The 27,274-nt window shown below is 45.6% G+C and overlaps 2 protein-coding genes across 2 annotated transcripts; one reads left to right on the forward strand and one right to left on the reverse strand.

Annotated features, from left to right (window-relative positions):
- Positions 1 to 13,494: 13,494 nt before the first annotated feature.
- Positions 13,495 to 15,699, reverse strand: LOC118937407 (perforin-1-like). Its single transcript, XM_036936419.1, has 3 exons — positions 15,573 to 15,699; positions 14,856 to 15,039; positions 13,495 to 14,552 (listed from the first exon to the last, which is right to left on the reverse strand). The coding sequence occupies exons 2-3, from the start codon at positions 15,012 to 15,014 to the stop codon at positions 14,292 to 14,294; spliced, it is 420 nt and encodes a 139-aa protein (XP_036792314.1). The 5' UTR covers positions 15,015 to 15,039; positions 15,573 to 15,699; the 3' UTR covers positions 13,495 to 14,291.
- An 8,767-nt stretch (positions 15,700 to 24,466) lies between these two features.
- On the forward strand, positions 24,467 to 26,530 carry LOC118937409 (cytosolic phospholipase A2-like). The gene is made up of 3 exons (XM_036936422.1): positions 24,467 to 24,531; positions 24,937 to 25,137; positions 26,159 to 26,530. Exons 2-3 carry the CDS (start codon positions 24,979 to 24,981, stop codon positions 26,417 to 26,419), a joined length of 420 nt encoding a protein of 139 aa, XP_036792317.1. The 5' UTR covers positions 24,467 to 24,531; positions 24,937 to 24,978; the 3' UTR covers positions 26,420 to 26,530.
- Positions 26,531 to 27,274: the final 744 nt, after the last annotated feature.

Consider the following 27,274-nt stretch of genomic DNA (forward strand, 5'->3'; position numbering starts at 1 on the left):
GAGTTTGAAATCAAACAATGACTGTGAGGTTAAAGGGTAGGCTGTCGGCTTTAATCTGAGGGTATTTTCATCAATATCAGGTGAACCGTTTAGAAATTACAGCACTTTTTTGTGCATCGTCCCCCCCCCCCCCCCCCCTCCCCCTCCCCATTTCAGTGGACCAAAGGTATTGGGACAAATTCACTTACATGTGTTTTAGTAGTGAAAAGTAATTAGTCCAAAAGTAATTCCTCCAACAATGACTACATCAAGCTTGTGGCTCTACAAATTTGTTTCATGCATTTGCTGTTGGTTTTGGTTGTGTTTCAGATTATTTAAATTAATGGTCATGGTAAATAATGTAGTGTGTCACTTTTATTGTAAATAAGAATAGAATATATTTCGAAACACTTCTACATTAAAGTGGATGCTAGTATGATTATGGATAGCCCTGAATGAATTGTGAATAATGATGAGTGAGAAGGTTAGATGTACAAAGACCATAGCCCCAAGACATGCTAACCTCTCACCAATACAATAACATATAATTTTTTTTTTTTTTTTTGGGGGGGGGGTGATTTTTGTGCGCCTAACTTTCTCACTCATCATTATTCACGATTCATTCAGGATTATCCGTAATCGTGGTTAGAAACATTCTTCACTGTCCCAATAATTGAACATAACAGCTGCTTAGCTAGCTACCCATCCAGCTCAGGCTAGAAAGCTGTGTTTAGCTAGCTACCCATCCAGCTCAGGCTAGAAAGCTGTGTTTAGCTAGCTACCCATCCAGCTCAGGCTAGAAAGCTGTGTTTAGCTAGCTAACTATAAAGGTCTGCTAACTTAGCTGCAGTTAGGCCTATATTAATTGACAGTGTCTGTACAAGGTAATTGACATAATACATACACATATATCAAATTGTTAGCTAACAGTTCACTAGCTGGTTAACAAGTGATTAGCTAACCGATTAGCTACTTACTATTCATCTTCTGCATAGATAGCTAGCTTAATTAACCACAGAGCTAAGGTCTGCCAGTTAGCTAGCTAGCTGGGCTAGCAAGCATCCCCATGGTTCCTCCCACCCAACGGTTTCTCAATCAGACAGTTATGAGCAACAAAATTAGTTCCAGGCTATTATAAACAGTCACCTTTGATGGGAGAATCTTTCCAGTCTTTTTATTGGGTTTGGGTTTTTAGCAAGGGAGTGGACAGCGATGTCGATGTTTCCAACTGACAATAACGGTTGTAAATCAAATCAAATGTTATTAAATCAAAATCAAATCAAATGTATTTATATAGCCCTTCGTACATCAGCTGATATCTCAAAGTGCTGTACAGAAACCTAGCCTAAAACCCCAAACAGCAAGCAATGCAGGTGTAGAAGCACGGTGGCTAGGAAAAACTCCCTAGAAAGGCCAAAACCTAGGAAGAAACCTAGAGAGGAACCAGGCTATGTGGGGTGGCCAGTCCTCTTCTGGCTGTGCCGGGTGGAGATTATAACAGAACATGGCCAAGATGTTCAAATGTTCATAAATGACCAGCATGGTCCAATAATAATAAGGCAGAACAGTTGAAACTGGAGCAGCAGCACGGCCAGGTGGACTGGGGACAGCAAGGAGTCATCATGTCAGGTAGTCCTGAGGCATGGTCCTAGGGCTCAGGTCCTCCGAGAGAGAGAAAGAAAGAGAGAAAGAGAGAATTAGAGAGAGCACACTTAAATTCACACAGGACACCGAATAGGACAGGAGAAGTACTCCAGATATAACAAACTGACCCTAGCCCCCCGACACATAAACTACTGCAGCATAAATACTGGAGGCTGAGACAGGAGGGGTCAGGAGACACTGTGGCCCCCTCCGAGGACACCCCCGGACAGGGCCAAACAGGAAGGATATAACCCCACCCACTTTGCCAAAGCACAGCCCCCACACCACTAGAGGGATATCTTCAACCACCAACTTACCATCCTGAGACAAGGCTGAGTATAGCCCACAAAGATCTCTGCCACGGCACCACCCAAGGGGGGGGGGGCGCCAACCCAGACAGGATGATCACATCAGTGACTCAACCCACTCAGGTGACGCACCCCTCCCAGGGACGGTATGAGAGAGCCCCAGTAAGCCAGTGACTCAGCCCCTGTAATAGGGTTAGAGGCAGAGAATCCCAGTGGAAAGAGGGGAACCGGCCAGGCAGAGACAGCAAGGGCGGTTCGTTACTCCAGAGCCTTTCCGTTCACCTTCCCACTCCTGGGCCAGACTACACTACAATCATATGACCCACAGAAGAGAACGAGTCTTCAGTAAAGACTTAAAGGTTGAGACCGAGTTTGCGTCTCTGACATGGGTAGGCAGACCGTTCCATAAAAATGGAGCTCTATAGGAGAAAGCCCTGCCTCCAGCTGTTTGCTTAGAAATTCTAGTGACAATTAGGAGGCCTGAGTCTTGTGACCGTAGCGTACGTGTAGGTATGTATTAGTCACATGCGCCGAATAAACCAGCTGTAGGTAGATCTTACAGTGAATGCTTTGTTACAAGCCCTTAACCAACAGTTGCAGTTTTTAAATACAAATAAGAAATAAATGTAACAAGTAGTTAAAGAGCAGCAGTAAAATAACAATAGGGAGACTATATACTGTATACTGTACTATATACTATACTCTGTACCAGTACAGAGTCAATGTGCAGGGCCACCGGTTAGTCGAGGTAATTGAGGTAATATGTACATGTATGTAGAGTTATTAAAGTGACTATGCATAGATAAAAACAGAGAGTAGCAGCGGGGTAAATGGGGTGGGGGGGGGGGGGACAATGCAAATAGTCTGGGTAGCCATTTGATCAGATGTTCATGTGTCTTATGGCTTGGGGTTAAAGCTGTTTAGAAACCTCTTGGACCTAGACTTGGCACTCCGGTACTGCTTGCTGTGCAGTAGCAGAGAACAGTCTATGACTAGAGTGGCTGGAGTCTTTAGGGCTTTCCTCTGACACCACCTGGTATAAAGGTCCTGGATGGCAGGAAGCTTGTCCTCAGTCGGAGGCTGAGCATTTGCCATACCAGGCAGTGATGCAACCTGTCAGGATGCTCTCGATGGTGCAGCTGTAGAAACTTTTGAGGATCTGAGAACCCATGCCAAATCATTTCAGTCTCCTGAGGGGGAATAGGTTCTGTTGTGCCCTCTACACGACTGTCTTGGTGTGCTTGGACCATGTTAGTTTGTTGGTGATGTGGACACCAAGGAACTTGAAGCTCTCAACCTGCTCCACTTCAGCCCCGTTGATGAGAATAGGGCTGTGTTGGATTCTCCTTTTCCTGTAGTCCACAATCATCTCCTTTGTCTTGATCACGTTGAGGGAGAGGTTGTTGTCCTGGCACCACACTGCCAGGTTTCTGACCTCCTCCCTATAGGCTGTCTCGTCGTTGTCGGTGATCAGGCCTACCAGGCCTGTCATCGGTAAACTTAATGATGGTGTTGGAGTCGTGCCTTGCCGTGCAGTCATGAGTGAACAGGGAGTACAGAAGGAGACTGAGCATGCACCACTGAGGGGCCCCTGTGTTGAGGATCAGAGTGGCGGAGTGTTGTTACCAACCCTTACCACCTGGGTGCGGCCCATCAGGAAGTGCAGGATCCAGTTGCAGAGGGAGGTGTTTAGTCCCATAGTCTTTAGCTTATTGATGAGCTTTGAGGTCACTATGGTGTTGAACGCTGAGCTGTAGTCAATGAATAGCATTCTCACATAGGTGTTCCTTTTGTCCATGTGGGAAAGGGCAGTGTGGAGTGCAATAGAGATTACGTCATCTTTGGATCTGTTAGGGCGGTATGCAAATTGGAGTGGGTCTAGGGTTTCTGGGGTAATGGTGTTGATGTGAGCCATGAACAACCTTTCAAAGTACTTCATGGCTACAGATGTGAGTGCTCTTGGGGACAGGGTCTATGGTGGTCTGCTTAAAACATGTTGGTATTACAGGGGGAGGTTGAAAATGTCAGTTCGTGGTGAGTAATCTTTGTTCTGATGTCCAGAAGTTTTTTTCAGTCATAAGAGACGGTAGCAACAACATTATGTACAAAATAAGTTTAAAAAATAAGTTACAAACAATGCAAAAAAACAAACATAAAAGCACAATCGGTTAGGAGCACGTAAAACGTCAGCCATCTTCTCCATCACCGTCTTCTCAAATTGAATGCAGGGACAGTGCACAATGGGCTGTGCAACTTTTGTTTTAGAAGTGGGATAAACACTCCAAACAGCAGCGTCCGCAAGGAGGCATCCACATGGTCCTAAAGCTGCCTCGTTTTGTATCACATTCTAATAGTAATCATAAACATTTTTTATTTCAGATTGTGGGGGGGGCATGTGAAAGTTGTGCCCCTTTCAAATATTCATAGTCTAATATAGTTTATATAGTTTCAACTAAAAGGCAACACTTTTAAAAAACATATTTTTAAACAAAAATGTATTTATTTGATGGCGGCCAAATATTTGATCAAAAACTACAACAGTTAGTTGAATTAGTCTAAATATATGATCATTAGCACATGGTCTGGAGGGCTCTCAGATGTGAATCTTAAATAGAATATATAGCCTAGAATGAAACACATGAGGGACATGGAATCACGTCAACATTAGAGTAGACCACTTTTGCAGCTTCAAAATGACTAAGAAATATATTGTTCATAATGAGTGAAACACAAGATAACACAGTAACACATCACATCATGTTCTTATATATGTGTTGTTGCGTAGTACTTTGTAAATTGCTTCATAATAACATAACAATGGATTTATTACATGGAATAAGGAACAGTCACTATTCCTCTTGTGTCCCGTAAAAAAATCTCTCGGCTCATTGCTATGCGATTAAAATGCAATTACCAAAGTATTATGTCACAACATGCAAATAGAATTTAGTTTTAATACACAGGCACAAGGGGGAGTTTAATGTTAAGTGCTAACAGTAACAACATACAGCTATTAAGTGGAAACTAAATATCCAAAACTGCCTTCTTGAATCAACTACAGCCAAGGTACAGTAGGTAAAAAATTGTTAGTTTGTACTCTGAATAAACTATCAATTTAAATGTGGTAGAGTGTGAAACAAGAACACTTCCCCTCAGATGGACAGGAAGGTCCAAAGTAGTTTTTGCTAAGCATCCAACTTGCTGTTTGCAAATGGCTTTGAATCAAAAACTGTATTGCAGCTTTCAACATTTTCAGTGGCATGTTGAAAGAGTCATACAGTATTTGAGCATCACAACTTATTTATACTTCTCTGTATCATTGGTTAGTTGGTTTGACTTGATTCTGTACACCTGGGGCAATGGACAGTCAGGAGAATGGACATTTACAGAATGTTCAGATAGACTGATCTTCAACATGAAGTTCCAGATATAACCCTGCTGATCTATTTTTTTTAAATCTGATTCTACTGCTTGCATGAATTACTTGATGTGGAATAGAGTTCCATGTAGTCGTGGCTCTATGTCATACTGTGCGTTTCCCATAGTCTGTTCTGGACTTGGGGACAGTGGAGAGACATCTGGTGGCATGTCTTGTGGGGGGTATGCATGGGTGTCTTCGCTGTGTGCTAGTCATTTATAAAGACAGCTCAATGCATCAACGTGTCAATACTTCTCACAAATACAAGTACTGATTGGTTAATCTCTCCTCTACTTGTCCATCTGATCCAGGAAAGATTGGCATGCATATTATTATTGTTAGCTCTCTGTGTACATTTAAGGCCCAGCTGTGCTGTTCTGTTATGGGCCAACTGTAATTTGCCTATGTCCATCTTTGTGGCACTTGACAAAGGGCAACAAAATTAGGGCATGTACACTCTTAGAAAAATGTGTTCCAAATGGGTAATTGGCTGTCCCCTTAGGTCAACCCTTTTTGGTTAGAGGTTTAACTTTTTTGGGTTCCATTTAGAACCCTCAGTGGAAAGGGTTCTACACCGAACCCAAAATGGTTAAACCTGGAACCGAAAGAGTTCCTCCTGAAACCAAAAAGGGTTTTTCAAAGGCTTCTCCTATGAGGGACAGCCGAAGAACCCTTTCAGGTTCTAGATAACGCAGTTTTTTCTAAGAGTGTAGGACTTGCTTTTTTGATAGCCATGTCAAGAAAGCAGAGCAGCGCTTTATTACGGACAGACAGCCCCTTATGTCATGCAATAAAATGCAAATTATTTACTTAAAAATCATACAATGTGATTTTCTGGATTTTTGTTTTAGATTCCGTCTCTCACAGTTGAAGTGTGCCTATGATAAAAATTACAGACCTCTACATGCTTTGTAAGTAGGAGAACCTGCAAAATCGGCAGTGTATCAAATACTTGTTCTCCTCACTGTAGGTATATTATTTGAATAGCATTTGACATGAGATCCTCTCTAAGCTTTACAGGAATATGACTCTGCATACAAACAGCAACTCCACCCCCATCATTTTTTCTGATGATGTGGTAACCAAAGCATTGCTGCCATTTCCCAGAAAGTTATCAATTTCTTTTAACCTTGTTTCCAGACTAATTATGTTAATGATTGTTTTTATTGATTTACTGTGAGGCTTATCAGAGGAAGACATGGCAGTGATATTTATTTTGGAGCAGATAATGGACTTCCTACCAGAACAAACCGCCTCAGTGCTGACAGTAGAACTCAGGTTCATGGGCTCGTGATTACTGCTTACAATATCTGTTCGATTGACAGAGGCATTTCGGGAAGTTAGAGGAAAACACATTTGGTTACTTACATTATAACTTCCAACACTCCTGGGATAATGTACATTTGCAGCAGCACTAAGGCAATTCAGCAGCACAATGGTAGGGATTATCTGAGCAGGGCTTGATATCACAAAAATAATCATTACAATAATGACACATTTCTATATACAAACTTCCTATAGGAGAAATTACGTCATTGTAAAGACAAATGCAATTCCCAATTTCAAAATTATAACGTAATTACCATATTGGTCATGGGGTGATGATGATAAAACAACACTAAAACAGACCTTCATCCTTCATTTAGTAGGATAAAACAGACCTTTTGAAAACAGACCTTCTGAAATGTAGGGGGCAAGTATGTCCTCAACTCCAGAGCAAGGAAAATATCTGGAAGACAATTTATTTATTATTATTATTTATTATTATTATTTTATTATTATTTATTATTTTATTATTATTGGACTCACAAGATAAATAAAAACACCCCTCTCTCAGCCTCTGTCTATCAGCAAGATGTTTGTGGTTGTGCCTTCACTTTCACTGTTGTTGTTTTCTGTGCCTATAATAGGCTTATTGTATTCCATAGAATGCTCTAGTAAGGGACCCAATGGTAGAAATGCATGTGCTAGATCTGTTGTAACACAAAAAAATATTATACAATATATTTTTAAAGAAACAAGATTCGGGATAGGGGCACTATAGGACATGTCAACAACATTCTATGATAGGCACTGTATATGAACACAGGCTACTGCAGTGTGTAGCATAGTGTACTTCAGAATGTACCACACGTCGCCAGGGCACTGGGATGATTACCAGAAAATTACAGATACCGACACTGCTGTGATCTTACCGACACTGCCCTGCCCTTACCAACACTGCTGTGATCTTACCGACACTGCCCTGCTCGTACCGACACTGTCCTGCTCTTACCGACACTGCTGTGATCTTACCGACACTGCTGTGATCTTACCGACACTGCCCTGCTCTTACCGACACTGCTGTGATCTTACCAACACTGCTGTGATCTTACCGACTGCCCTGCTCTTACCGACACTGCTGTGATCTTACCGATACTGCCCTGCTCTTACCGACACTGCTGTGAACTTACCGACACTGCTGTGATCTTACCGACACTGCCCTGCTCTTACCTACACTGCCCTGCTCTTACCTACACTGCCCTGCTCTTAAAGACACTGCCCTGCTCTTACCGACACTGCCCTGCTCTTACTTACCGACACTGCCCTGCTCTTACCTACACTGCCCTGCTCTTAAAGACACTGCCCTGCTCTTACCGACACTGCCCTGCTCTTACTTACCGGCACTGCTGTGATCTTACCGACACTGCTGTGAACTTACCGACACTGCCCTGCCCTTACCGGCACTGCTGTGATCTTACAGACACTGCCCTGCTCTTACCGACACTGCCCTGCTCTTACCGACACTGCCCTGCTCTTACCGACACTGCTCTGCTCTTACCGATGCTCTTACCGACACTGCCGTGCTCTTACCGACACTGCCCTGCTCTTACCGACACTGCTGTGATCTTACCGACACAGCCCTGCTCTTACCGACACTGCCCTGCTCTTACCTACACTGCTGTGACACTGCTGTGATCTTACCGACACTGCCCTGCTCTTACCGACACTGCTGTGATCTTACCGATACTGCCCTGCTCTTACCGACACTGCTGTGATCTTACCGATACTGCCCTGCTCTTACCGACACTGCTGTGAACTTACCGACACTGCCCTGCTCTTACCGACACTGCTGTGAACTTACCGACACTGCCCTGCTCTTACCGACACTGCTGTGATCTTACCGACACAGCCCTGCTCTTACCGACACTGCCCTGCTCTTACCTACACTGCTGTGACACTGCTGTGATCTTACCGACACTGCCCTGCTCTTACCGACACTGCTGTGATCTTACCAACACTGCCCTGCTCTTACCGACACTGCTGTGATCTTACCGATACTGCCCTGCTCTTACCTACACTGCCCTGCTCTTACAGACACTGCCGTGCTCTTACCTACACTGCCCTGCTCTTACAGACACTGCCCAGGGCCTTACCGACACTGCTGTGATCTTACCGACACTGCTGTGATCTTACCGACACTGCCCTGCTCTTACCGACACTGCCCTGCTCTTACCGACACTGCCTCGCTCTTACCGACACTGCCCTGCTCTTACAGACACTACTGTGATCTTACCAACACTGCCCCGCTCTTACAGACACTGCCCTGATATTACCGACACTGCCCTGCTCTTACCAACACTGCCCTGCTCTTACCGACACTGCCCTGCAGTGATCTTACCGACACTGCCCTGCTCTTACCGACACTGCCCTGCTCTTACCGACACTGCCCCGCTCTTACCGACACTGCCCCGCTCTTACCGACACTGCCCTGCTCTTACAGACACTGCTGTGATCTTACCGACACTGCCCTGCTCTTACCGACACTGCTCTGCTCTTACCGACACTGCTCTGCTCTTACCGACACTGCCCTGGTCTTACCGACACTGCCCTGCTCTTACCGACACTGCTCTGCTCTTACCGACACTGCTCTGCTCTTACCGACACTGCCCTGGTCTTACCGACACTGCCCTGCTCTTACCGATGCTCTTACCGACACTGCCGTGCTCTTACCAACACTGCCCTGCTCTTACCGACACCGCCCTGCTCTTACCAACACTGCTCTGCTCTTACCGACACTGCCCTGGTCTTACCGACACTGCCCTGATCTTACCGACACTGCTGTGATCTTACCAACACTGCCCTGCTCTTACCGACACTGCTGTGAACTTACCGACACTGCCCTGCTCTTACCGACACTGCTGTGATCTTACCGATACTGCCCTGCTCTTACCTACACTGCCCTGCTCTTACCTACACTGCCCTGCTCTTACAGACACTGCCCTGCTCTTACCTACACTGCCCTGCTCTTACAGACACTGCCCTGCTCTTACCAACACTGCCCTGCTCTTACCAACACTGCCCAGGCCTTACCGACACTGCCGTGCTCTTACCTACACTGCCCTGCTCTTACAGACACTGCCCAGGGCCTTACCGACACTGCTGTGATCTTACCGACACTGCTGTGATCTTACCAACACTGCCCCGCTCTTACAGACACTGCCCTGATCTTACCGACACTGCCCTGCTCTTACCAACACTGCCCTGCTCTTACCGACACTGCCCTGCAGTGATCTTACCGACACTGCCCTGCTCTTACCGACACTGCTGTGAACTTACCGACACTGCCCTGCTCTTACCGACACTGCTGTGATCTTACCGATACTGCCCTGCTCTTACCTACACTGCCCTGCTCTTACCTACACTGCCCTGCTCTTACAGACACTGCCCTGCTCTTACCTACACTGCCCTGCTCTTACAGACACTGCCCTGCTCTTACCAACACTGCCCTGCTCTTACCAACACTGCCCAGGCCTTACCGACACTGCCGTGCTCTTACCTACACTGCCCTGCTCTTACAGACACTGCCCAGGGCCTTACCGACACTGCTGTGATCTTACCGACACTGCTGTGATCTTACCAACACTGCCCCGCTCTTACAGACACTGCCCTGATCTTACCGACACTGCCCTGCTCTTACCAACACTGCCCTGCTCTTACCGACACTGCCCTGCTCTTACCGACACTGCCCCGCTCTTACCGACACTGCCCTGCTCTTACAGACACTGCTGTGATCTTACCGACACTGCCCTGCTCTTACCGACACTGCTCTGCTCTTACCGACACTGCCCTGGTCTTACCGACACTGCCCTGCTCTTACCGATGCTCTTACCGACACTGCCGTGCTCTTACCAACACTGCCCTGCTCTTACCGACACTGCCCTGATCTTACCGACACTGCTGTGAACTTACCGACACTGCCCTGCTCTTACCGACACTGCTGTGATCTTACCGATACTGCCCTGCTCTTACCTACACTGCCCTGCTCTTACAGACACTGCCGTGCTCTTACCTACACTGCCCTGCTCTTACAGACACTGCCCAGGGCCTTACCGACACTGCTGTGATCTTACCGACACTGCTGTGATCTTACCGACACTGCCTCGCTCTTACCGACACTGCCCTGCTCTTACAGACACTGCTGTGATCTTACCAACACTGCCCCGCTCTTACAGACACTGCCCTGATATTACCGACACTGCCCTGCTCTTACCAACACTGCCCTGCTCTTACCGACACTGCCCCGCTCTTACCGACACAGCCCCGCTCTTACCGACACTGCCCCGCTCTTACCGACACTGCCCCGCTCTTACCGACACTGCCCTGCTCTTACAGACACTGCTGTGATCTTACCGACACTGCCCTGCTCTTACCGACACTGCTCTGCTCTTACCGACACTGCTCTGCTCTTACCGACACTGCCCTGGTCTTACCGACACTGCCCTGCTCTTACCGATGCTCTTACCGACACTGCCGTGCTCTTACCAACACTGCCCTGCTCTTACCGACACCGCCCTGCTCTTACCAACACTGCTCTGCTCTTACCGACACTGCCCTGGTCTTACCGACACTGCCCTGATCTTACCGACACTGCTGTGATCTTACCAACACTGCCCTGCTCTTACCGACACTGCTGTGAACTTACCGACACTGCCCTGCTCTTACCGACACTGCTGTGATCTTACCGATACTGCCCTGCTCTTACCTACACTGCCCTGCTCTTACCTACACTGCCCTGCTCTTACAGACACTGCCCTGCTCTTACCTACACTGCCCTGCTCTTACAGACACTGCCCTGCTCTTACCAACACTGCCCTGCTCTTACCAACACTGCCCAGGCCTTACCGACACTGCCGTGCTCTTACCTACACTGCCCTGCTCTTACAGACACTGCCCAGGGCCTTACCGACACTGCTGTGATCTTACCGACACTGCTGTGATCTTACCAACACTGCCCCGCTCTTACAGACACTGCCCTGATCTTACCGACACTGCCCTGCTCTTACCAACACTGCCCTGCTCTTACCGACACTGCCCTGCTCTTACCGACACTGCCCCGCTCTTACCGACACTGCCCTGCTCTTACAGACACTGCTGTGATCTTACCGACACTGCCCTGCTCTTACCGACACTGCTCTGCTCTTACCGACACTGCCCTGGTCTTACCGACACTGCCCTGCTCTTACCGATGCTCTTACCGACACTGCCGTGCTCTTACCAACACTGCCCTGCTCTTACCGACACTGCCCTGATCTTACCGACACTGCTGTGATCTTACCAACACTGCCCTGCTCTTACCGACACTGCTGTGAACTTACCGACACTGCCCTGCTCTTACCGACACTGCTGTGATCTTACCGATACTGCCCTGCTCTTACCTACACTGCCCTGCTCTTACCTACACTGCCCTGCTCTTACAGACACTGCCCTGCTCTTACCTACACTGCCCTGCTCTTACAGACACTGCCCTGCTCTTACCAACACTGCCCTGCTCTTACCAACACTGCCCAGGCCTTACCGACACTGCTGTGATCTTACCGACACTGCTGTGATCTTACCGACACTGCCCTGCTCTTACCGACACTGCCCTGCTCTTACCGACACTGCCCCGCTCTTACCGACACTGCCCTGCTCTTACCGACACTGCCCTGCTCTTACCGACACTGCTGTGATCTTACCGACACTGCCCTGCTCTTACCTACACTGCCCTGCTCTTACCTACACTGCCCTGCTCTTACAGACACTGCCCTGCTCTTACCTACACTGCCCTGCTCTTACAGACACTGCCCTGCTCTTACCAACACTGCCCTGCTCTTACCAACACTGCCCAGGCCTTACCGACACTGCTGTTATCTTACCGACACTGCCCTGCTCTTACCGACACTGCCCTGCTCTTACCGACACTGCCCTGCTCTTACCGACACTGCCCCGCTCTTACCGACACTGCCCTGCTCTTACAGACACTGCTGTGATCTTACCGACACTGCCCTGCTCTTACAGACACTGCCATGATCTTACCGACACTGCCCTGCTCTTACCGATGCTCTTACCGACACTGCCGTGCTCTTACCAACACTGCCCTGCTCTTACCGACACTGCTGTGATCTTACCGACACTGCCCTGCTCTTACCGACACTGCCCTGCTCTTACCAACACTGCTGTGATCTTACCGACACTGCCCTGCTCCTACCGATACTTTCCTGCTCTTACCGACACTGCCCTGCTCTTGCCGACACTGCCCTGCTCTTACCAACACTGCCCTGCACTTACCGACACTGCCCTGCTCTTACCGACACTGCCCTGCTCTTACCGACACTGCCCCGCTCTTACCGACACTGATGTGATCTTACCGACACTGCCCTGCTCTTACCGACACTGCCCTGCTCTTACAGACACTGCCCTGATCTTACCAACACTGCCCTGCTCTTACCGACACTGCCCTGCTCTTACCGACACTGCCCTGCTCTTACCGACACTGCCCTGATCTTACCGACACTGCCCTGCATCTGAAATTATATAGATTTATCAAAACTGCTGCAGGAATTTGTCTTACCTTGCAGGAATAAATCAATCCTGCAGGAATTGACCTTGTCCTGCAGGAATTTTTTTTTTTAAACATGCAGGATCTGTAGGATTTTAGAAATTCCTGCAGGACAATACAAACAGGAGTCCTACAGAGGAGTAGGCATAACTTCTGACAGTTATCAACATTAGTCCTGCACAATTCCTTCACAGAGGCACAAATTCCTGCAGGAGTCACAGACAAATATTAGGAGAAAACCTAAACACTTCATGGTGATAAAAGAAAGAACCAAATTGAGAGCATTATGCTGAAAAACAGTTGTTTTATTGATGTCTAAACTGAGGACCATGAGATCAGAGTGAGGAGGAGGGGGAAACTAGGTACATGTGTCTGTTGTGATTCAGAACACAGTTTAGAGCTGTGTCTAGGGGACTCAAAGAGGAGCACGTTTTGGGTTATGCCCTAGCACTCCACTAACACACTTGATTCAACTAATCAAGTCATCATCAAGCCTTTAGTTGAAACAGGTGTGTTAGTGCCCAGGACCGGGATTGGGAAACGCTGGTGTTGAGGGTGTTTGGAATCAGAGTGAGGTCAGAGTTTTGACAGATTGTTGTGGATGAGAAGTGGGACATTACTCTAGGCTTGGGGTGTAGGAGTAGTACAGGGTCTACTGTAGAGGCTCTAGGGTGTAGGAGTAGTACAGGGTCTACTGTAGGGGCTCTAGGGTGTAGGAGTAGTACAGGGTCTACTGTAGGGGCTCTAGGGTGTAGGAGTAGTACAGGGTCTACTGTAGAGGCTCTAGGGTGTAGGAGTAGTACAGGGTCTACTGTAGGGTCTCTAGGGTGTAGGAGTAGTACAGGGTCTACTGTAGGGACTCTAGGGTGTAGGAGTAGTACAGAGTCTTCTGTAGAGGCTCTAGGGTGTAGGAGTAGTGCAGGGTCTACTGTAGGGGCTCTAGGGTGTAGGAGTAGTGCAGGGTCTACTGTGGAGGCTCTAGGATGTAGGAGTAGTGCAGGGTCTACTGTAGAGGCTCTAGGGTGTAGGAGTAGTGCAGGGTCTACTGTAGAGGCTCTAGGGTGTAGGAGTAGTACAGGGTCTACTGTAGGGGCTCTAGGGTGTAGGAGTAATACAGCGTCCCTCCCCTCTTGATGGAGCAGCTATGTTGCCAAGTTCCATTCTTGATGGAGCGCTCGCAGGTCCCCAGCAGGTCGTCGAAGAGCACGTCGGAGTCGTACACCTCCAGCCTCAGCGGGTCGTTCTCACGGACGTTGAAGAAGTTGAAGTCCTCCTTCCACCAGGGGTCATGGTTGTCGGTCTTTACCTCTGTCTTCCCACCGTAGCCGGCGCCACTGAACACCTGAATTATAATAATGACAATGATTATGACGATAATGATAATAATGATGATAATAATGATAGTGATAATCATCATCATAAACATCATCGTCATCATAAATATCATCATCGTCATGACAATCATCATAAACATAATAACAATCATAATAATAGATTAGATTTATATAAAGCATTTGCCCAGATGCTCAAAGAGTTTCATATAGCTTCCACCACAAATGTGTATCACCCAGACATTTGGCACCAGACAGATCACAACACATCAGCTATCATGGTGGACAGGTGACTCAGGTGAGGAGAGATTTACCTTGACGTAGGCATCAGGGGTCTGGAACAAGCCGCTGTTCAGGTCGCTGGCTCTGAGGTTGAACACCTTGAGGACCTTACGTTCCTCTGCTGCATAGATCTGGACCACAGCCAGAACACACACCACCAGCAGGCACCACAGAAGAGAGGAGGAGGACATGCCTCTCAGTCAGATAGGGATTGATCTGTGGAGGGAAGAGAGAGAGAGAGAGAGGGGGGGGAGTGATAAAGAGAGAGAGAGTGAGAGAGACGGGGGAGAGGCAGAGATGGGGGGTGGGAGGCAGAGAGAGAGTGCGGGGGTGAGAGTGAGAGAGAGAGAGAGAGAGAGAGAGAGAGAGAGATGGGGGGTGGGAGGCAGAGAGAGAGTGCGGGGGTGAGAGTGAGAGAGAGAGAGAGAGACGGGGGAGAGGCAGAGATGGGGGGGTGGGAGGCAGAGAGAGAGTGCGGGGGTGAGAGTGAGAGTGAGAGAGACAGGGGAGAGGCAGAGATGGGGGGTGGGAAGCAGAGAGAGAGACAGGGGAGAGGCAGAGGTGGGGGGGGAAGAGAAACAAATGAAAAGATAGAAAAAGTCAGAAGAAGAGAGGAAAGACTTGATATATCAGGACATGACGTGGAAACAACGTTGATTCAACCAGTTTTTGCCCAATGAGTTCTTTACATTATGTTCATTTTCAAATATAATACATTATAAAATAAACTCTCGGTAGGGTCATAATACCTGTGTTCTGTAGAGTCTGGGGACGAGCGTCTGTCTGTGTGTCTGTCTCTGTGTCTGTCTGTGTGTCTCAGGGGAACCACTGACTGTTTTCCTATGCCCTCTCACTGTTTATAAATGGCACTCCACAGGTGGCTTGTTCTCAGTGATGCCTCAACCAATGAGATGACAGTCTGCGTTGCCAAATAACAGCAACACCTACAGGTATTATTATCCTCTGACGCTGATAAAATGAAGGCCAGACTTTTGAATTAACACTTTGAGAGCTAGTTTCCCTGCCCAATGAGTGAGGAAAACGTTGCTAACTGTCGAGTGGCGCAGCGGTCTAAGGCACTGCATCTCAATGCTAGATGCGTCACTACAGACCCTGGTTTGATCCCGACTGTATCACAACCGGCCGTGATCAGGAGTCTCATAGGGCGACACAATTGGCCCAGCATTGTCCGGGTTAGGGGAGGGTTTGGCCGGGGTAAGACATCATTGTAAAATAAGAATATGTTCTTAAAACCTCTTTGGGCTAGATGTGCCGCTAGCGACCCACCTCGACAACATCCGGTGAAATTGCAGAGCGCGAAATTCAAATTACAGAAATAGTAATATATAACAGTCATGAAATACAAGTGCCATACATCAGTTGAAAGCTTAACTTCTTGTTAATCCAGCCGCTGTGTCAGATTTCAAAAAGGCATTACGGCGAAAGCACACCATGCGATTATCTAAGGACAGCGCCCAGCACACAAAAGCATTAAAAACATTTTCCAACCAGGCAGATGCGCAACGAAAGTCAGAAATAGCGATAAAATAAATGCCTTACCTTTGAAGATCTTCTTCTGTTGGCACTCCAAAAGGTCCCAGCTACATCACAAATGGTTATTTTGTTCAATAAAGTCCTTCTTTATATCCCAAAAATTCAGTTTCCCTCCTTCAAAATGCATATAAAATCAATCACAAACGTTACCAATAAACTTCTCCAAACAAACAATTTAAGACGGAGGATTGTTATTGTCTTTACCGGAGATAAACAACAAAGTAAGCGCATTCACCAGTCCGCGTAACTAACACTACAGCCAAAATGGGAGCCACTTAGAAAAACTACAAATTCTAGCAAATTTTTCCAAAAACAAGCCTGAACCTCTTTCTAAGGACTGTTGACATCTAGTGGAAGCCCTAGGAACTGCAATCTGGGAGGTTTTCCCTTCATATTCAAAATGACAGCCATAGGAATCAATGGTGGGCTGAATTTTTGTTTTTCTGGATGGTTTGTTCTCTGAGTTTTAATCAGTTATGTTATACTCACAGACATTATCTTAACAGTTTTAGAAACTTTAGAGTGTTTTCTATCCAAATCCACCAATTACATGCATATCCTAGCTTCTGGGCCTGAGTAACAGGCAGTTTACTTTGGGCACGTTTGTCATCCAGACGTCAAAATACTGCCCCCTAGCCCAAAGAGGTTTTAACTGACTTGCCTAGTTAAATTTTTAAAATAAAAAAATCCTTGCTTCTTTATCTTCTCAATTCCTCTCAAAACTCTGAAGCTGGAGTCTTATATCTCCCTCTCTAACTTTAAGCATCAGCTGTCTGAGCAGCTTACCGATCACTGTACCTGTACACAGCCAATCTGTAAATAGCACACCCAACTACCTCATCCCCATATTATTACTTACCCTTTTGCTCTTTTGCACCCCAGTATCTCGACTTGCATCATCATCATCATCTGCACATCTATCCCTCCAGTATTATTACTAAATTGTAATTATTTTCACCTCTAGGGCCTATTTATGGCCTACCTCCCTCCTCTTCTATATTTGCACACACTGTACATAGATTTTTTATATTTTTCTGTTCTTTTATGTTATTAACTGTACGTCTGTTTATGTGTAAATGTGTTGTTTTTGTCCCACTGCTTTGCTTTATCTTGGCCAGGTCGCAGTTGTAAATGAGAACTTGTTCTCAACTGGCCTACCTGGTTAAATAAAGGTGTTCTCAACTGGCCTACCTGGTTAAATAAAGGTGATATAAAATGTAAAGAAATAAAAAAGCTCAATGGAGGAAGAGAACCATGGGACCTTGGACCCTCTACTCTCTGCCAGTACACTTTAAGGGGAACTGAGGAAACAACAGCATAGGAAGCAAGGATTTTGACAGCTAGTGCTGTTTTCAGACACAGCCCAATAAGAGGTCCTGTCCATCTTTTTCTGCTATTGGCCTGTAGCGATGGGACTTAGGAACTGGGTGACACATTCCTTATTACCTTGTTTTACAATGGGTGGGTTAGTTCCTCAATTCTGATTGGTTGAAAGCGCATTCCAGCCAGTGTCTATTCCAGAAGTTACCACCGGCTAAATCTATGATGTTGAAAGGCCTATTTACTCTGTTCCATCTGACTGCACAATCCACTGTCTCATCAGCCCAGCCAGGCAATTTATAAACTTGATCTCCACTATATAAAGCATCTGGACATTGTCTCACATTTCTTTTAGGCTAACATTTCATTTTCAACATCAGAGATTTGTATAAACCTTTCTTGTCCGTCTCTGACATTTGCAACATTGCTCTGAACAACAGTGTCCTGACGAGAAAACACATTTCCCTAGAAAACAGCTTAAGCAAATTCAAATGCAGCTTAAACCGCATCAGATTACCTGATGTTGAGTTTGTTGTTTGCTTATGTAGGATTAAACATCAGATTGGCTTTTTAGCTTGTTTTTTTTAATCTCTTGGCAGGAGAGGGTGTGACTGCTTCCCAAATGGCATCCTATTCTCTTTGTACACTACTTTTGACCAGGGTGCATAGTAGTGCACTATATAAGGAAAAGGGTGGCATTTGGGATGCACTCTGTGTTCATATTGGTTGCTAGATACCACTGGGAACAAACCACATGTGGTTTAATATGAGCGTATTCTGCATGCCACGGGGGCTTTATAAAGTGGCACGAGGCCTTCGGATAACTGGGGTAACCATGAGACAGGCACATCAGGTTAATGTTAACTAGCTGGCTCATCGTTGCCCATGAAAGTAAGGTAGGCTAGCGAGCAAGGATTTTAGACAGGAGCCTAGGACAACAAAATATTAAATTGTGAACAGGTCAACATTCACAAAGCTGCTGGGCCAGATGGATTATCAGGATGTGTACTCAAAGCATGCGCAGACCAACTGGCAAGTGTCTTCCCTGACATTTTCAAACTCTCCCTGACCGAATATGTAATACCTACATGTTTCAAGCACACTACCATAATCCCTGTGCCCAAGGAAGTGAAGGTAACCTGACTAAATGATTACCGCCCCGTGGCACTCACGTCGTAGCCATGAACTGCTTTGAAAGGCTGGTCATGGCTCACATCAGCAGCATCCTCCCGGACACCCTAGACACACTCAAATTTGCATACCGCCCCAACAGATCCACAGATGACACAATCTCAATCTCACTCCACACTGCCCTTTCTCACCTGGACAAAAGGAACACCTATGTGAGAATGCTGTTCATTGACTACAGCTCAGCGTTCAACACCATAGTGCCCGCGAAGCTCATCACTAAGCTAAGGACTCTGGGACTAAACACCTGCCTCTGCAACTGGATCCTGGACTTCCTGACGGGCCGCCCCCAGGTGTTAAGAGTAGGCAACAACACATCTGCCATGCTGATCCTTAACACTGGGCCCCTCAGGGGTGTGTACTTAGTCCCTTCCTGTACTCTCTGTTCACCCACGACTGCATGGCCAAACACGACTCCAACACCATCATTAAGTTTGCTGATGACACAACAGTGGCCTGATCACCGACAACAATGAGACGGCCTATAGGGATGAGGTCAGAGAACTGTCAGTGTGATGCCAAGACAACAACCTCTCCCTTAATAATTAATGTGAGCAAGACAAAGGAGCTGATCGTGGACTACAGGAAAAGGCAGGCCGAACAGTCCCCCTTTAACATCGACGGGGCTGTAGTGGAGCGGGTCAAGAGTTTCAAGTTCCTTGGCGTCCACATCCCCAACGAACTATCATAGTCCAAACATACCAAGACAGTCATGAAGAGGGCACGACAAAACCTTTTCCCCCTCAGGAGACTGGAAAAACTTGGCACGGGTCCTCAGATCCTCAAAGGTTACACAGCTGCACCATCGAGAGCATCCTGACCGGTTGCATTGCCGCCTGGTATGGCAACTGCTGACCACAAGGCGGTACAGAGAGTAATGTGAACGGCTCAGTACATCACTGGGGCCAAGCATTACATTGACCCCGATCCCTTTTGTGCACTGCTGCTGCTCGCTGTTTATTACCTATGCATAGTCACCCCCACCTACACTACCGATCAAAAGTTTGGGGTCACTAAGAAATGTTCTTGTTTTTGAAAGGAAATCACATTTTTGGTCCATAACAAATTGATCAGAAATACAGTGTAGACATTGTTAATCTTGTAAACTGAAAAAGTTTGGGCACCCCTCTGAGGCTGCATAATAATTTACTCTGTCGTCACAGAAAATGATCACAGTGGCATGCCATTGATTTTCTAATAAAAGCTGAGTACTGGGGTATTGTCGAGACAAAGATTTTTAGTGTAGCAATATTAAGTTGTATGAAATTAAATCAGACGTGAAAAATAGGCTATGCAAAAATGTGGGCGCCCTTGTCATTCTGTTGATTTGAATACCTGTAACTACTTAGCACTGATTAATTGGAACACACAATTGGTTTTGTGAGCTCATTAAGCTTTGAACTTCATAGACAAGTGCATCCAATCATGAGAAAAGGTATTTAAGGTGGCCAATTGCAAGTTGTTGTTCTCTTTGACTCTCCTCTGAAGAGTGTCAACATGGGGGCCTCAAAACAACTCTCAAATGACCTGAAAACCAAGATTGTTCAACATTATGGTTTAAAGGAAGGCTACAAAAAGCTATCACTGAGATTTAAGCTGTCAGTGTCCACTGTGAGGAACATAGTGAGGAAATGGAAGACCACAGGCACAGTTCTTGTTAAGGCCAGAAGTGGCAGGCCAAGTAAAATATCAAAGAGGCAAAGGTGAAGGATGGTGAGAACGGTCAAAAACAGCCCACAGACCACCTCCAAAGACCTACAACATAATCTTGCTGCAGATGGTGTCACTGTACATCGTTCAACAATTCAGCGCACTTTGCACAAGGAGAAGCTGTATGGGAGAGTGATGCGGAAGAAGCCTTTTCTGAACACACGCCACAGAGTCGCTTGAGGTATGCAAACACACATTTGAACAAGCCAGCTTCATTTTGGAATAAGGTGCTGTGGACTGATGAAACAAAGATTGAGTTATTTGGTCATAACAAGGGACATTATGCATGGCGGCAAAAGAACACAGCGTTCCAAGAAAAACACTTGCTGCCCACAGTAAAGTTTGGTGGGGGTTCCATCATGCTGTGGGGCTGTGTGGCCAGTGCCGGTACTGGGAATCTTGTTAAAGTTGAGGGTCGCATGGATTCCACTCAATATCAGCAGATTCTTGGGAATAATGTTGAAGAATCAGTCACAAAGTTGAAGTTACACCGGGGCTGGATATTTCAACAAGACAACGACCCAAAACACTGCTCAAAATCTACCCGGTCATTTACGCAGAGGAGCAAGTATAATGTTCTGGAATGGCCATCCCAGTCCCAAGACCTGAATATCATTGAGAATCTGTGGGATGATTTGAAGCGGCCTGTCCATGCTCGGCAACCATCAAACCTAACTGAACTGGAGATGTTTTGTAAGGAGGAATGGTCCAAAATACCTTCATCCAGAATCCAGACACTCATTAGAGGCTATGAGAAGCGTCTAGAGGCTGTTATTTTAGCAAAAGGAGGCTCTACAAAATATTGATGTGATTTTTCTATTGGGGTGCCCAAATTTATGCACCTGTCTAATTTTGTTTTGATGCATATTGCACAAATATTACTGTGTCCATCAGTTATTTGATAGATCAAAATGAAATTGCTGATTCAAACACCCAAGTATTTATAAATGGAAATCATGGAAATTGTCAGGTGTGCCCAAACTTTTTCATACGACTGTAGCTGAAAACAGCAGATTTGTATTGGATTATCTACGTAGGCGTACAGAGGCCCATTATCAGCAATGGCACAGTGTGTAAGGTGATTCAAGTTTGTCATTTGAAAAGTCTAATTGATCCTTAGAAAACCCTTTTGCAATTATGTTAGCACAGCTGAAAACTGGTCTACATTTGTTGTATTCGGCTCATTTGACAAATAAGGTTTGATTTGATTTGGAATGAGAAAGCCATATAACAGATGAGGGGTCAGACAATGGAGGGGTAGGTCTAGATACTCTAGCTGAGTATTGTTGGATTAGAGTAGTTGATGAAGGGGCTCTATGCTAGGCTAGGGGCTCTAGGGTGTAGGAGTAGTACAGGGTCTACACTAGAGGCTCTAGGGTGTAGGAGTAATACAGGATCTACTGTAGGGGCTCTGCATGAACGCACAGAGAGAGAGAGAGAGAGAGAGAGTGAGAGGGAGAGAGGAATCAGAACCACGGACTGCCATGGCTGATTGGACTAAATTGTTTTTAGTTGTCATTGTATTAGACTAAGCAGAGGTGATTTGATAATGTTGAAACTGTGCTGGAATAGTGGAGGCAGCTCCTGTTTTCTTTGAGACTTAAGGAAACTCTCCGTGGTTCTAAATCAATAGTTGTTTAGTAGTCCAAAAATGTCAAATACTAACTTGCTTGACCCTGCTGCAGTAGGTCATGGAGCTGTTTGTTACATGCAATATGTTTTGTGGACTTCACTGGATAGAGGTCGCTCTCTGGTTTTAAGATGAAACAAATGTGTGGTTGAATTCATTCTTTCCCTGTGTCTTCTTATTGTATCGGTCTTCAGGCCAATATATGAGGGCCGCAAGGCATATGAACTAACAGGTTATAGAGCAAACAACGCAATTATCACAACACATACAGTTGAAGTCGGAAGTTTACATACACTTAGTTTGGAGTCATTAAAACTCCTTTTTCAACCACTCCACAAATGTCTTGTTAACAAACTGTAATTTTGTCAAGTTGGTTAGGACATCTACTTTGAACATGACACAAGTCATTTTTCCAACAATTGTTTACAGACAGATTATTTCACTTATAATTCACTGTATCACAATTCCAGTGGGTTAGAAGTTTACATACACTAAATTGACTGTGCCTTTAAACAGCTTGGAAAATTCCAGAAAATTCTGATAGGCTAATTGACACTATTTGAGTCAATTGGAGGTGTACCTGTGGATGGATGTCAAGGCCCACCTTCAAACTCAGTGTCTCTTTGCTTGACATCGTGGGAAAATCAAAAGAAATCAGCCAAGACCTCAGTTAAACATTTTAGACCTCCACAAGTCTTGTTCATCAATGGGAGCAATTTCCAAATGCCTGAAGGTACCATGTTCATTTGTACAAACAATAGTATGCAAGTATAAACACCATGGGACCACGCAGCCGTCATACCGCTCAGAAAGGAGACACGTTCTGTCTCCTAAAGATGAACGTACTTTGGTGCAAAAAGTGCAAATCAATCCCAGAACAACAGCAAAGGACCGTGTGAAGATGCTGGAGGAAACAGGTACAAAAGTATCTATATTGACATAACCTGAAAGGCCGCTCCGCAAGGAAGAAGACACTGCTCCAAAACCACCATAAAAAAAGCCAGACTATGGTTTGCAACTGGGGACAAAGTACTTTTTGGAGAAATGTCCTCTGGTCTGATGAAAAAAAATAGAGCTGTTTGGCCATAATGACCATCGTTATGTTTGGAGGAAAAAAAGGGGAGGCTTGCAAGCCGAAGAACACCATCCCAACCGTGAAGCACGGGGGTGGCAGCATCATGTTGTGGGGGTGCTTTGCTGCAGGAGGGACTGATGTACTTCACAAAATAGATGGAATCATGAGGGAGGACAATTATGTGGACATATTGAAGCAACATCTCAAGACATCAGTCAGGAAGTTAAAGCTTGGTTGCAAATGGGTCTTCCAAATATACAATGACCCCAGGCATACTTCCAAAGTTGTGGCAAAATGGCTTCGGGACAACAAAGTCAAGGTATTGGAGTGGCCATCACAAAACATGGACCTCAACCCTATACAAAATTTGTAAGCAGAACTGAAAAAACGTGTGCGAGCCAGGAGGCCTACAATCTTGACTCAGTTACACCAGCTCTGTCAGGAGGAATGGGCAAAAATTCACCCATTATTGTGGGAAGCATGTGGAAGGCTACCCGAAACATTTGACCCAAGTTAAACAATTTAAAGGCAATGCTACCAAATACGAATTGAGTGTATGTAAACTTCTGACCCACTGGGAAAGTGATGAAAGAAATAAAAGTTAGAATAAGTCATTCTCTCTACTATTATTCTGACATTTCACATCCTTAAAATTAAGTGGTGATCCTAACTGACCTAAGACACAGAATGACTAGGATTACATTTCGGGAATTGTGAAAAACTGAGTTTAAATGTATTTGGCTTAAGGCCATGCTCAACTAAAAAGCATACTTCATGGAGAATCCCTGTTGAAAGGGCTTTTCTTTGTCGTCCAGGACCAAATTGAATTTGTGTCCAGAAAACTAGCCCACAAAGTGTTAATTCAAAAGCCTGGCCTTCATTCATCAGCATCAGAGGTTAATAATACTTGTAGGTGTTGCTGTTGTTTAGCAACACAGAGTGCTATCTCATTGGTTGAGGCATCACTGAGAACAGGCCACCTGTCTCCATTGGCCCTCTACCTGTGTCCCAAATGGCCTAGATAGTGCACTACTTTTGTAGAGTAAAATGTAGGGTAGTAGAGCACTATGTAGGGAATAGGGTGTCATTTGGTACAAAGCATCTGTGTTGAGGGTGTATTGTGGATGCACAGGTGAGGTCTTTATAAACAGTGAGAGGGCATAGGAAAAACCATAAGTGGTTGTTTCCCCCTAAGACAGACAGACTCGTCCCCAGACTCTACAGAACACAGGTATTATGACCTTTTAGGAGTCACGTAACGAGAGTTTACTTTATAATGTATTAGATTTGAAAATGGACATTATGTAAAGAACTCACTGGGCAAAAACTGGTTGAATCAACATTGTTTCCACAAAAATCTATGTGATGACTTTGAATCAACGTGGAATTCTGAATTTGCAAAAAGTAATCAATGTAACCTAAATCCAACGACAACCAAATGTAAATCAGAAGTAGACTTTGAACTGTGACCAGTGGGTATTGTCCTGATATATCCTGTTCCTTCTATCTTCTAATTATTTATGTATTTTAATATCTCTCTTTTCTTGTTCTTCTTGCTCTGTGACATGCTCTTAGAGAAACAGGTGATGTGCTTATATTTTCTCCTTTCATCTCCCTATCCCCCCTCTCTCTCTAGTTGTCTTCTCTCCACGGATTAAGCCCTATCAGACTGAGAGACATGTCCTCCTCCTCTCTCCCGTGGTGCCTGCTGGTGGTGTGTGTTCTGACTGTGGTCCAGATCTATGCAGCAGAGGAACCTAAAGTCCTCAAGGTGTTCAACCTCCATGCCACTGACCTGCACAGCAGCCTGCTAGGGACCCCTGATGCCTACGTCGAGGTAAATCTCTCCTCACCTGAGTCACCTGTCCACCATGACAGCTGATGTGTGATGTTAGGATTATTCGATCCCGGGCTGTATCACAACCGGCCGTGATCGGGAGTCTCATTGGGCGGCGTACTATTGTCCCAGCGCCGTCCGGGTCAGAGGAGGGTTTGTCATTGTAAATAAGAATTTATTCTTAAACTGACTTGCCTAGTTAAATAAAGGTTTAAAAACTGAGGATAATTTTCAGCATTAATATCAGAATTCATAGAGTTAGTTAGAGGACTCGTCTTTGTATCTGAGCATGGGCAGCACCATTAAAGCCATCTCCATTTTTAAGTAGTCAATTTTCACAAAGCTTATATATGTAATTTACTGCCACCAGCAGGGCTGGAGTCCTGAACCAAATCGTGTGTCATTAATTTAATTAAATCCAAAGTTTGAAGAAAGAGACAATGCTCTCCTGATCTGCTCTCTGCTGATCATCTGCTCTCCTTGGCTGATCACTCCCAACCCATAGGATTACCCACTGGTTTCTACAAGATGCCACGGCCACAAAAAAAAATGATGCATTCATTTAAGGTTAGGGTTAGGCATTAGATTAGCCGTGTGGTTACCGTTAATGTTAGGGTTGGGGTTGGGTTTAAAATCAGATTTTTACGAAGATAAATTGTAGATATAGGTGGGGTTTATGACTTTGTGGCTCTGGTAACTAGTGACGACCATACCCACTCAGTTGACTACTTTAAAGGGATACCGCGAGATTCTGGAGATTCTTTTTTTCTATTTACCCAGATTCTTTACCCAGAGTCAGATGAACTCGTCGATACCATTTTTATGCCTCTGAGTGCCGTATGAAGGAAGTTACCGGTAGTTTTTTGAGCTAACGCTAGCTAGGTATGCTAGCTTACCTGTAGACTTCCAGTCATTGTGCTATGCTAGCATACAGTAGTGTATCCTCATTGGCGAACGGGTTATATCCATGATGTTTCCTCTAACTAACTCTATGATCATAATCATTCTCATTATTATCCAGGTGTTCAGAGCTTACGGCTTTCTCGGGAGGACAGAGGTGAAGAACAACAACCATGACCCCAGCTGGAAGGAGGAGTTCAGCTTCCTCAACGCCCGTGAGAACAACATCTTGAGGTTGGAGGTGTACGACAGTGACGTGCTCTTCGACGACCTGCTGGGGACCTGCGAGAGCTCCATCAAGATTGGAACTTGGCAACATAAATGTTTCCTGAAGACAGGCGGGATCCTGAACTACTCCTACACCCTCGAGCCTCTACAGTAGACCCTGTACTACTCCTATACCCTAGAGCCCCTACAGTAGACCCTGTACTACTCCTACACCCTAGAGCCCCTACAGTAGACCCTGTACTACTCCTACACCCTAGAGCCTCTACAGTAGACCCTGTACTAGTCCTACACCCTAGAGCCTCTACAGTAGACCCTGTACTAGTCCTACACCCTAGAGCTTCTACAGTAGACCCTGTACTAGTCCTACACCCTAGAGCCTCTACAGTAGACCCTGTATTAGTCCTACCCTACACCCTAGAGCACCTAGCCTAGCATAGAGCCCCTCCATCAACTACTGCAATCCAACAATACTCAGCTAGAGTAGCTAGACCTCCTCCTCCCTTGTCCCTTCTCCTCCCTTGTCTGTTACATTGCTTTCTCATTCCAAATCAAATCAAATCAAACCTTATTGAAGCCAGCCGCCGCCATATCGGTTCTCCTCATAAAGAGCAGTCCTCCATAGGATGTCACGGACAAAATTACATGTATTTAAGTCTTTCTTTGTTGTAGTGGGGACAGTAACATTGGTACTCTCTAAAAACGCTACTTTATTACACTTTAAAAGTATGCATTAAGGCATATATAATAGATTATACTTGGCGAAAATAAATGTTGACAACAATAAATGCATTTCTATATAATCCCAAATTGTTTTTACAATGGTGAAGGAGTTGAATGGTGAAGGAGTTGAATGGCTGCGCAGTGGCTTCCAAACAGCGGCCAATTGTAGTCATCTAGGGTTTTATACACATTATTGATTCCTTACACCCTCAACTAGAGAGAATGCCTGCTCTTACCAACAACATCATCCGGCCCCCATCTAACCCCTCTCTTCTGACATGGATTTCTC

The sequence above is a fragment of the Oncorhynchus mykiss genome, chromosome 11, assembly GCF_013265735.2.
Source record: "Oncorhynchus mykiss isolate Arlee chromosome 11, USDA_OmykA_1.1, whole genome shotgun sequence".
Lineage (NCBI taxonomy): Eukaryota > Metazoa > Chordata > Actinopteri > Salmoniformes > Salmonidae > Oncorhynchus > Oncorhynchus mykiss.

What these genes read in the sequence shown, in the direction of transcription:
- LOC118937407 (XM_036936419.1), bottom strand. Translation starts at nt 15,014, where the DNA reads ATGTCCTCCTCCTCTCTTCTGTGGTGCCTGCTGGTGGTGTGTGTTCTG. An exon ending in CCCCTGATGCCTACGTCAAG is followed by an intron (nt 14,553 to 14,855) that starts GTAAATCTCTCC and finishes ATTATAATTCAG; the next exon opens with GTGTTCAGTGGCGCCGGCTA.
- LOC118937409 (XM_036936422.1), top strand. Translation starts at nt 24,979, where the DNA reads ATGTCCTCCTCCTCTCTCCCGTGGTGCCTGCTGGTGGTGTGTGTTCTG. An exon ending in CCCCTGATGCCTACGTCGAG is followed by an intron (nt 25,138 to 26,158) that starts GTAAATCTCTCC and finishes ATTATTATCCAG; the next exon opens with GTGTTCAGAGCTTACGGCTT.